The sequence below is a fragment of the Ammospiza caudacuta genome, chromosome 1 (assembly GCF_027887145.1).
Source record: "Ammospiza caudacuta isolate bAmmCau1 chromosome 1, bAmmCau1.pri, whole genome shotgun sequence".
Classification (NCBI taxonomy): domain Eukaryota; kingdom Metazoa; phylum Chordata; class Aves; order Passeriformes; family Passerellidae; genus Ammospiza; species Ammospiza caudacuta.
Genome location: NC_080593.1, coordinates 42347635 through 42359660, shown reverse-complemented (window position 1 = coordinate 42359660; position 12026 = coordinate 42347635). Strand labels below are relative to the sequence as shown.

The window sequence follows — 12026 nt, the reverse complement described above, 5'->3', positions numbered from 1 at the left end:
TTGACTACAAAGGACCATAATAGCTCTGTGGGTAATACATCAATAATATAGAAGCAAACATAACACACCTTTGCTTACATATAAAAGGTTCAATCTACTCTTAGTAGGCCGCAAAAACTTTTATAGTTACTTTTAAAAGCTGACCTGGGCAAAGGTATGGGAGTATATTAGAACAGGGTTAGTGATATGAGTATTTTCTCATTCACAACAAGAAATATCTTCAGAGAAAATGATTCTTCTGTACTCAGCACTGGTGAGGCCACACCTCAAGTGCTGTGTCCAGTTCTGGTCCTCTCAATTCAGGCAGGACATTGAGGTGCAGGAGTGGGTCCAGAGAAGGGCAGCTGAGCTGGTGAAGGGTCTGGAACACGAGTCCTCTGAGGAGCAGCTGAGGGAGCTGGGATTGTTTAGCCTGGAGAAAGGGAGGTTCAGGGGTGGCCTTACTGATATCTAGAACTGCCTGAAAGGAGGCTGTAGCAAGATGGAGATCAGGATCTTCTCTCAACTCATGACAGGACAAGAGGACACAGCCTCAAGCAGCACCCAGGGGAGGTTTAGGTTGGACATTAGGAGGAATTTCTTCCCAGAAAGAGTAGACACTGGAATGGGCTGCCCAAGGAGGTGGCAGAGTCACTGTCCCTGGAGATGTTTAAGGCAAGACTGGACGTGGCACTCACTGCCATGGTCTGGTTGACACACTGCTGGTGTTCGGTCAAAGGCTGGACTCAATGATCTCAGAGGGTTTTTCCAACCTAATTGATTATGTGAACGTAACCAGGCAAAGCTTTGCCTTAACCCCCGTCTTTTGATACCGTAATCTCGTGTGACAAGTGAATACTCGTGTAAACTTTACTTACCAAGCCCCTGTTGGCGAACTGAGCCCGGACCGGGCCTGAGGCGGCCCCGCGCTCCGGGCCGTCCCTCACGCTCCAGCCCGCGGCCGCCAGGGGGCGCCGCCGGCAGCGCCTTTGTCCCGCCGGGCCCAACCGTCGGTGCAACCGCCGCCCCCCGGGGCCCCCGGGCTCCCCGGGGCCTCTCGCCCCTGCCCTCTCCCGTCCCGCCGCCTGCCGCCCCCTTTGTTGCGGTTTTTCCCAGATGGCGGCCGGCGGCCCGGCCTGGCCATGGAGAACTGGGCCGCCTACAACCAGACCACGCAATCGGAGGCGTCCCGCCGCCTGCCGCCCGTTTTCTTGAGGCGTTTTGCAGCCGGCAGCCGGCGGCCCGGCCCGGCCAGGGAGCACAGCTCCGCCTACAACCAAACCACACAACCGGACGCGTCCCGCTACCTCCCAACCATTTTCTTCAGGTGTTTTCCAGCTGGGAGCCGACGGCCCGGCTCGGCTAGGGAGCACAGCTCCGCCTACAAGCGGACCACGCAACCGGAGGCGAAGACGCCCTGCCTGCCTCTCTTTTGCTTTCGGTTTTCTCTAGCTGGGAGCCGGCCCCGCGGCCCGGCCATGATCAGCGCAGTCTACAACGCGACCACGGAACCCGAGGCGAAGAGTCCCCGCCGCCTCCCCTTGGGCTGCACCCTGCGGCACCTGCGGGGATGGCGGCTGCCAGTCAAGGTGTTCCAGACGGTGAGTGCCTCCTCCCCTCGCCGTGCGGGGCGGCGCGCAGGGAGCACCCCTGGCAGGATGGCTGCCCCGGGCCCGGGAGGGACTCACAGTGTGCCGGCGGGGCGGGGGTGCCCCAGTCTGGGATGGAAACAAGCGTGTTGTGCTGACCCTTCGCCTTTAGGACGGTCCCCTACCGCTTAAAAATTAAACTCCTCGGTGAACCAGGGCAGGCTGAGGAGATGGCCACACACAGGCTTCGAGGGAATGGATTCTGCCTGTCGGAAAGGGCTCCGCCAGGAAGGTGTCCTGACTTGGGATGTGGCATGGAGTCACTAAAGTTGTGCAGACCTGTACCTCAGGTGGAAAGCTGGCGTGGTGCTGGTTCAAAGTGGTTTTTGGTGGGGAAGTGGTGGGAGTGTTCCTTCTCGTGTCCGAGCTGCAGGAGGAGGTGCCGACCCCGGCCGGTGCCGCCGGCGTCGTGCGCCCGAGGCTCGGTGCAGCGGCCGCCGTGCCCCAGCTGCCTGCCGGCCTTAAACGCCGCCCGCCCTGGCTCAAACCAGAGGGAGGCCCCGCAGGAAATGTAGCGTTTCTTCTGAGGGCCGGATTGTATGAAAACAGGAGGAAGAAGCCTTTGGTTGAACTTCATAGGGCAGTAGAACTGGGAAGGGCTTTGCTGGATCATGAGCTCCAGACCTTCCTCTCTTGCAGATCCTGTAGCCCGTTCTAAGCCTGTCGGTCTGGGCTGTCCATGCTAAAATTAAGGAGCCTATTTCTCCTTTGATTTGTGGTAGAAAATTGCACCAGAAACCCATGATCATGGTGGCCTATTGCATGAGACATCACTTCATGTCAGGCGGCCCTGGGCTCACCAGGTAATAAAAGGCTTATTTTCTGCCTTTTATACATACTGTGGCTCCTGAATCAAGCAGTTGGGCTCCTGCTGCAAAGTCCTGTTCAGTGTTTGGTGATGGACTCCTCAAAAATGTACCTGTGTGAGTGCTAATAAGGATGTGAGGAGCATCACTCTTAGGTACTAGCAGGGAATGAGTGAAACCCGTAGAGGTAAAGGGCAGCTGACTGCAAATGTGTGTCAGCCTACATTTTGCAGCCAACACAGTGGTTTTTTAGTCAGATGTGTCATGCTTACAGGAATTGTAGGTAATTTCCAACCCTTTCTCGTTACTTCACCATTGCAGAAAACAGGACGTTTGGGTTTTAAGCTTCATCTCACACACAGTCAAAACCCTCAATTAGAAATATAATATTCTTTAGTGTTCATAAAGTGGTAACACTGCCAAAAATGAAGTTTTCTAAGAGTGTTTAAAACAAAAATAACACCCAAGAATGCTTTAAATAAATATAATGGAACATAAACTTTTAATTCATCTACTGGAGATGATTAAAGCAAGATCTGCTGGGTTCTGTTCCCTAACAAGCAGAATGTTTATATAAATAGGTTCATTGACTAAAATAAAATAAGTGATTATGTAGGCAAATCTAGTGATGTACCAAAGCTTTAAGCTGCTTAATTATTTAAAATGCTTTCTAAGTAGAAAAAAAGAAAATTTATCATTATCCTAGACAGGATGGATAGCTGCTTGACATGTTCTTAAATAAGCAACAGTTTATAGCTTGAACCTGTTAGTCAGTGAGGAAAAAGAAAATGGAGTTATAGTTGTTCACCCTCCAAATTTCCAACATTTTCCCCTCCTTTTTTGTAACCTTTATCAAAATGCAGAGATCTTGAGGTCTGGGTCAAAACACTTTAAACAAGCCCTGGAAAGCCCTGAAGGTGGAAGCCTCAGTCTCTGCAGTAAAAGGTTCCTTTTCTGGGAAAGAGTTGATTTTGGAAATGTCAGTGATGGCCATTGCCTTTTGGCTTTGTGTTACACCAGTGGTTGTTACTGGGATTACGCCCTGATAATTGCTGGGGTGTTGCAATCAGAAAGTGGGCTCTGTTCATTGCAGAGGTGATCAGGAGTTTTATAAAACACTCTGAAATCACCTGCAGAAAACTGGCTTCTAGACCTAAGAAATACTTTTCTTCAGATGAATAATGGCATGCTCTGTAACCTAAGCCAGTTCTTTTGAGCAAATGAAACAAGGAAAATGTCACTGCTGAAAGTCACAAATGTGAGTGCCTAAAGGATGCTGGGAGGCATGTTATTGCACAGGTTTCTAGGATGTTGTTGTTTTGTTTGTGGTTTGCCTTTTTTAAATAGGTGGAATGTTTTCGTTAGTCCACGACTGGTCCAAATTCAGCACAAAGGTAAATGGCACAATGTGTATTGTGCCAAAATTGAGGTAGAAACAAATTCTTACCTAAAGCAGGACAAATTATCATCAATTATTGTTTAACTTGAGTCAAAATGGCTTGGCTGGAAAGGAAAATTGTAATTAAGGCCTAAAAATCAGCTCCTTTTTGAGCTGTTAATGTTCTGTAGTAGCCTGAATTATGTAAACTTAATAGAGAATTAATATGTGCACCTACCTGAACTAGAAGATTTTGTACAGGAAATCCCAGTACCTCCCAGATGCCAAGCATCTTCACAGGATTGTTGGCAAGTTCATTGATCTGCTCTATTTTTGTAGCAATTCATTTGTTAAATTCTTTTGTAGCAATTCACTTGTCAAATCTTCTTTTAAATTGACATTTGTTTAGAAACTTCCAACACGAATGTCAGTATCAATGAATAATTTTTTGCTGCTAAGAGACAGATGAAGGTGTTTAATTTCTGGTGTATAAACACACAGGACTAATAAAAAATTTTTAAAAATACGAAACAAGTGCTTCTCCAACAATGCTTTTGGTGTTGAAAACTTTTATTTTTTGGTGGTAGTAGGACAAGAGAGGAATACCTTTTTTTCTGAAGGTGATAACCAAAGAGCAAGTTAAGAAATCCAAGCAGAGCTCTCTGGCGTCTTGTAAATGTGCTGCTGATACATTAACTTAATCAAAGCACTTACTTAAAGTTCTTCAAGCCAACTTTTTTTAAATTGATGTACTCTATTTTATTACTCAGCTTATTAATAAAAAAATGAATATTGACTTGGACAAGTCCCACGCAGGATTGTACTTGGTAAATCTCAGTTATTTGACACTGAACCCTTTATAACTGCTCTTTTAATTTGCATTAAACTCTGTTGTTACTTACAGTAACTGTTGTTTGCGTGGGATTTTTTTTCAACTTGTACACTCTGTAGAGAAGCTTTTTCAGCTATTTAGATCATATTATGGTTATCTGGACATGTACTTTAAGGACAAGTTTATTTTCTTTCTGCTTTGTTTCAGCCCAAGTGAAAGTGATGACTTTCTCTTTCCAGTGCTTATAAAAAGAGATAAGTTTTCATGTACAGTGCTGTCTCACAGCTGACCTTGTGAAAAATGTGAAATTGAAAGTCATTGGATGCAGCTATAAGCCCATGTTTAGAAATGGAAAAAAAAAAAAAAAAAACAAACCATAAAATCTGGAAAGTCAGAGTTTAAAACTGACATTGTAGTTCACTGGTTTAGGTGCAAGGGCTGCTGAGAAGTTTGTGTTGCCAACCACTGTGGAGAGAAAGGAAACATGAGGAGGCCTGATAGTTTCCCCTGCTGATGTTTCCCAGCTCCCATTCTTTCCCTTACCGAACTCCTGTTTACTTTATATTGTTGCATTTCCAAAACGTGGTTCTCTGAAGTGCTCTTCTGAACCTGGCTTAGTAAGAGGAATTTACACTTCCTACTGCTAAATTGTTGTTCTTGTTTTTACTGTGAGAAAACTGAAACCAAAGACTGATGGCTATTTTCCAAGAAAAATTCTGAATCTTAAATTTTGATTTTTTTTTTTTAAAACAGAAAACTGTCAACTTCTTTATTGCCCACATACTCTTATTAAAAATACACGTCATTCTCATATCAGTCTCAGTTTTATGACCCAGTCTGATTCCTGCTTGTGGTTTCATTTTAATTTGGTGAACTCCTTTTTACAAAGATCTGTAAAGCTATGTCAAGTTTATGGGATGAAGGAAATGATGCTATTTATGGGATGAAGGAACTAGCAAGAAGTGGCCAAAACAAAATAAGCGAATGGTTAAATAAAGCAATATTCTTTCTTGTGTGATAAAACAGTAGAAAATCCAGTAGCAGGGATATGGTGACTGTACAGGAAGTAAGTCATGTTCTTTTCTCAAAACACACTGTGGCAAGAAGGTGAATGTAGAGCTGTGCATGGATTAAACATTGTCCAGCATGCTTGAACATAGTGAAGGTTTCAGTTCCTGCAAGAGTGGTTGAGCTTCTGTCATTACTGGGTCACAAGCATGTGAGCGTTGGGTTCATGGGCTTCCTCTGAAGTTTGATCAAGTGGGGTAACATCAGCTGTGAACTTTTAGGGAGGTAGCTGAGTATGTCAGGGCTGTCCAGTTTCCCCCACTGCCCTGAACCCAAATACATTCAGAACTGAGTGCAGCTGTATGTCGTAAGCAGCAGCATTTTGCAGGATGTGTGTTCTCCATGCTGCCTCATCTCCTTCAAACTGGCAGCTGCACAAAACCACAAAACAGAAATCTTGTCTGTCTAATCAAGAAGCCTCTGGCTGGCTGTGTGCTCAGCTTACCTGAGTGTACTTCATGGACCACCTTTAATAACCAAGTGTAAACCATGGCATTGTATAATTATTTCTGTCTGTAAGAAAATAGCGTGGAACTTCACCAAACTCTTTGTAGATTGAGAGTTTTTGTCACAGCTAGCTTTATTAATGTTTGTATCAGAGATGTCTGTTGAAGATGTTAGAGACTTGATCCAACTCAAGCATGTTATTTGTTTGCAGATTTTCTCTTTAGTGGCTGTTGTTTGTGAAGAACTTGTGCAAGAATGCTACAACTGTAGTCCACTTTACTACTTTGAATTTGCAAGCTGCAGTGCCTTCCTTTTGAGCCTCCTGTTTCTGTATGTGTATTGCACTGATTTGTATGAATCACTGGGGGAAGATAAAGTGCGGAAACTGGTAAGAAAACTTTTTTTGTGGAAAAACAAACCATTTCTTCTAAGTGCATAAAGTCTGCTGTCAAGTAAAAATCCTATGCAAAATGAATCTCCTTTTCTTCTCCATGTAAAGGGTAGATTAAAGTATTTTATAGTTTAAAAATGAGCCAACTTTGAGAGTTTATATTGACATGTTTGTCAAAGCTGGCTACCTGCAGGATTTTAGGACTTGTGTGGAAAGTCTTTCCACATTAATGCTGCTAATACTACAGCATAGCCATTGCAGATCTGTACACATGTGGAATACAATTTACCACCAGCATGATGCTTACAATTAAAAAAAAATTTAAAAGTTTACCCTATCTGTTTTCCTAGTGGGTGTAGACTATTTCTTTTTGGCAATAATCATAGCTCGTTACAGTTACAGTTTATGGCTTCATGCTTCAGATGATCCAGCAGTGGGAGAAAGTTGCTCTGTAAAGTCAGTCGGAATGTTATTCCATCTCACAAGTGTCCCTTCCTATGTGCCTTCAGAGCAAACAGTGGTGTCTTTATGTGAGATACAAATAAGGGAGTGTAGCAAAAGGTTTGAATGAGCACGTTTACTTACACTTTTGTGGTTTCTTAAATGTTTTATATAAGGAATAAAGCTACCATGGTTGTCCTGAGCTTGAATTTGATGGTGAAAAAAGGTTAGATGAAATTAATTAAATACTTTAAAAATACAAAAAAAAAAAAAAAGGCAGACTCCTTCAAGTAGATGATAATGCTGTTTAAATAGCTGATAATGTTGAATGTCATTTGGAATTTAGTTGTGAAATGTATTTTCTGAAGCTTCCACTAGCATCAAAGTATCAAAACATAAATTCACAGGCAGTTTAACTCAGCTGTTGTTATGGTGTTCATTCTTTTTAGGTAACCTATCTACAGTTAAATTATATATATATATTTATATATATTTTTCTTTATATTTGCAGAATTTTTTGACCGTGCTGCTCATAGTTGCCATTTTTCTGTCAGCATCAATACTGCTTTCTGCAAACTGCAATGAGCCTGAAGAATATGCTGCATGTGTAAGTCTTAAAATGGCAAGATTTACTTTGTATTTTTATGTTATTTTCTCTGCCCTCTAAACTTCACTCAATTTGCAGAGAAGAAATTGGGCAGGGAATAGAGCTCAGTGCATTGTGATGTTTCAGGAGGAATTAGCTATTTCACATCTTCCAGAAACTTACCATAGGAAATCCAAAGAGCTGGCATTCCTCAGGGTTGCTGGAAAGCTGATGTGGAAAAGAAAGCAAGATAATTCTGTTCCATGGCAGCCTTGGCTATTAGAGATACACACTTCTGTACTGTCATCTTATGTGATGTAGATCTATTTAGACCTAATAGGTTGAGCATAAATTAGGTGTCAGCTTTGCTTTTTTTGGTACAGAAAATAAAAACTACTGTGATTTAATACTTATTAATGTCAAACTACTTTGGTCCAAACCAGTTGTGTAAAATTTAGGTAGAGTTGGAATAACGCATATGTTTCTTTCCTTGTTTGAAAAAAGCTGCCTTCTCTTTACCACCTCTCATCTTGCCAGGACTGGTAACAAAATGTCATTCACAAAATGTCATTTCATTCTCCCTTGCTGACCCAGGCTCTGCAGATCTTGTCTTCCTTCGTCTTCTTTGTGTTATTCTTCATTTGCTCTCATCAATCAGCAGCCCTCTCTTAGATAAATAGTCTGCTACATGCTACTTTAATAACTGATTTTGGCAATGCAACTAATATACTTTTGCTATTAAAGGTTGATTAGAACACAGTATAAGGTTCACACTTGATTAAAAGAATGACAACTGTAAAAACTTCCACAATGAATGTGCTAGAATTATGACTTCTGATCTGTGTCTAATTTAAATGAAACTATTGATTTAAGGAGGACTATAATCTTAATATTATAAGCATTATTAATGTATATAAAATGGTACAGTGAATCTTTCCAAACAGTGTTAGAATAAATACTGTTTATGCATTTTGAAAGCACATATTTCTGTCCTTTTCACAGGTATTTGGATTTTTTGCAACTTCTGTATTTGTAGCTGAACTTGTCATAGAGATCTGTCTCAGAATAAAACAAAAACGGAATGTCAAGAAACACCCTGAGAAGCCTCCTAACGCTCCGCGTGCCACAGAAAATCAGCCATTGAATAAAAAAAGATAACTTCCTGAAATTGGTTTTTTCTTTTTCTTTTTTTTCTTTTTTTTTTTTTTTTTTTTTTTTTTTTACTGGAGCAAACTAAAATGAACTTTCAGTGCACTGTAGGTAACAACTTCTGTTTCTTTATTCTAGTCGATTTTGTACACATTGCTCATCACCAATTTTTATGGATTCTTGGTCAGGTAATGGCATCTTGGGCATCATGTTCTAAGGTAGCTGTAGATTGAGAGTTTTTGTCACAGCTAGCTTTATTAATCTGGTCCTGCCAGATCATCTGCTGGGATGACAGGTACTAAGAAACCTTGGGTCTAAACAGAATAACTTCAGAACAGTAGTGTGCTGATTTAATTTTGACAGAGATGACTAATAAAGGTTAATGTCTGAGGCATAAATTCTGACCTATAACCTAAAGATATTTCCTGGTTAAATGGACCAGATGTTTCTATTGTGAGTTAAAAATTAGCACAGCAGAATTCATTTTTGTACTTCCTGGTGAAACTGAATGCAAAAGGGATACCTAACTGGAATTTACAGGAATGTTTATCCTTAAGTAAGGGGGTTTGGGTTGTTTTTACTAGTCCTGTGTCTCAGTTCTGTCTATGGAGATCAGTTTCATGTTATAGTGACTGTAGGGAGTTTATGGGGAAGGTAATGTAAATGGTATATTGAGAGACAGTTTTGCACCCCATGATTGTCAAAGTTTGGACTTGTATGCCAGAATCTTCTTTCAGATGGTTTCAAAAGCTGTAACATTTGCAGGAAGAAACTTGAAAAGCCAGCAGTGGGAGGAATAAGATAAAGAATAAGTATTTTACATGAAGCGACCCCAGAAGCAGCAATCTGAATATCAATGGAAAAAACCTTAGAGCATGTTGGTTTTACCCTGGTGAATATTACTTGCAAGGTTAATGCCATATGCAGCTTGTTTATGTATAGATAATGCTAAGTTTTGCCAGAATGGTTTTAAACCTCACCATTTTCTGTGTTTATAGATATGGCAGTAGCTTGAGACTCCTTGCTGCTGACTAGCTCAGTTGGTAAACAGGTGAATAAGCACTTGTCCCCCTGATCTGTTTTGCAAGCATCAGTCTGTAGGACTGCAAGGAAAACTACTGATGGGACACGTATTGGACAGGTGATGGATGTGTCAGCCCAGATGTTGATGGCTGTAAAAGGAATGAAGTGCCAAAAAAGCATTTTTCTGATGTCTGAGGTAAAAGCAAGACTGCTATGCCTCTCTTAAGAGGAAAGCTTTCAAAAGCAGAGCAAATTACTGTAAGCCAGGAGATGTTCCAAAATAGCAAAGCAAATAAGAAAAACCTGACTGAGTGCTTGAGCCTTTTGCTGTGTCTCCCAGGGGTTAACTGCATTTCACCGGTATCCCAGCCTGGTGTGTTCCCAGTCCTGTAACCTATTGTGGCAGCATTGAGACCAAGCCCTCCAGAAACTGCCTGAGCTGTATTTAGGTAAGAAAGAGGAAATTGTTTTAAGACAAAGGACTGTAGTAGCAAGTCAAAATTGTTTTTTTTCCCATTGCTGCCACTTTCTGATGAGTGTGATTTTGTGATGTTCTTTCTCTCTATGGTCTGAGACTTAAGCCTAACACTACACTTTGCTTGGAGGATGCCAAATTTTGCTGGGTGGTGTGAAGCACCAAATTAAAGCTGCAGCTTGGTTTTAGAACTATGCATAGAAGAGATACTTTCCTTCATAGAATTTTCTGTGTTGTAAAGGAGAAATGCTCTTTGGACTGGCTTTTTTTTTCCCTTGTATTTATTAGTATCTGTTTGCACTAAAATCTGTTTTCGGTCAGTGCTTGCTGTAGCTGTCTCTGATAACTGGGTTGATTAGAGATGTTTGATTTACAAGCAGTGTTACTGGTGATACAAAATATCCATAATGAAAAATATCTCCTCTATGATCTGCAATGTCTTACTGTGGGGACCATACCCATATAAGTAACATTCCAACAGTCTTGTTTTGGTTTCTTTTTATTGCCTAGAGTCCTGCTGAATTTTTTTTCCACACCAAAATGTCTATAGTCTTTAAATCTTCATCTGTAATTGGTAGCTGTAAATATAGTGTAAGAGCAACACTGTGCTGCTGAGTATTTATTAAGCAATGCAGCACCATGAAAGGACTTTTATCTTGAGGTAATTTCTCCTGTTATTTTTCTCAGCCTGAGGATAAGTTAATGGAAGTCTAGGTTTTGGCTGTTTTTTTTCTATAGGCTTTTCTCCACATCAGTGTGTTACTGATGTCCATTCTTGGAAATACAGAAAGGGATCTGTAAAGTCATCTCCTGGCCTTGGCAGTTTACCTGGCCATAGTCTCACATAGTAGTTAAATCCTAGGAGCAAGTCACAGAATGGTTGTAGGTTTGAGGCAGTTGCCTAAAATGTTGCTTCCAAACCAGTTGTTGGCTAAGATGCGTGATAGTGCTATTAATTCTTGCACCTTGTAGGATGTTTTTGCTCTGTTTTAAAATAGTTGAGAAGCAGATTTGCGTGTGTGTGTGTGCTGTTTTCTGCTTCTGTGAGGTTATTTTTTAAACTGCTTTATCAGCTTCCTATATCCTAGCTTTCCTTATCACTCCTAGGTCCTCTGCCCTCCCAGTCTAGGTGGGGGAGAGGCTTCCTTACTGCAGTGTCTGAGCAGACTTGTCGGCAGTCTTGACATGCCCCTTTGATGCCTCTGGTGTCAGGTGCTGGCTTTAAATGTCTGTCTCTTAATTAGACTGATCCTAGAGAATGCTATTGGAGCTGGATTAAATGTCTGGTTCTGCAGGAGCTCTGTGTGTATGCTGGATGCCTCTTACTCCTTGTGCTCTGTCAGCAAAGGCCTTTGCTTGTTTCCCAGCCCTTTGCTTCTGATGAAATCCGCCAACCTTATTTAAACCAGCTATTTAAATTGTTTCCATTAAGGTGGCTGATTTTGGTTTAAGCAGATTAGGGATTGTTCAGGAGAGTGATAGGAGCTCTGGCAGAAGTGCTGTTAGATACAAGTGCCTCAAATTTCTCCTGTTGGCAAAGTGAACATCTCTGTACATCATAACTGGTAGTAAAGCCTGTTGGAAGGAAGCAGCTGGCCCAGTACATCTGTCTGGGGATTGTCTTCTCCATTCTTCTCCACAGTGCTTGGCAGTGGGGTTGGAGCCTGCTTGGACACTCAGCTTTGGTATTTTCCAGCTGAACCTGTCAAGGCTAAGGCTCTGCAACCACTTTCAAGGCTTTTTTGTAGTACCTTGAGAATCAGTGGAGAGGATTTTTCAGGATACATGAGGACTTGTCCAGT

The 12026-nt window shown here is 41.9% G+C and overlaps 1 protein-coding gene across 1 annotated transcript; it reads left to right on the top strand.

Moving 5' to 3' along the window:
• Positions 1-1121: 1121 nt before the first annotated feature.
• On the top strand, positions 1122-8745 carry CMTM6 (CKLF like MARVEL transmembrane domain containing 6). Its single transcript, XM_058800642.1, has 5 exons — positions 1122-1580; positions 2351-2431; positions 6371-6547; positions 7503-7598; positions 8580-8745. The coding sequence occupies exons 1-5, from the start codon at positions 1122-1124 to the stop codon at positions 8733-8735; spliced, it is 969 nt and encodes a 322-aa protein (XP_058656625.1). The 3' UTR covers positions 8736-8745.
• Positions 8746-12026: the final 3281 nt, after the last annotated feature.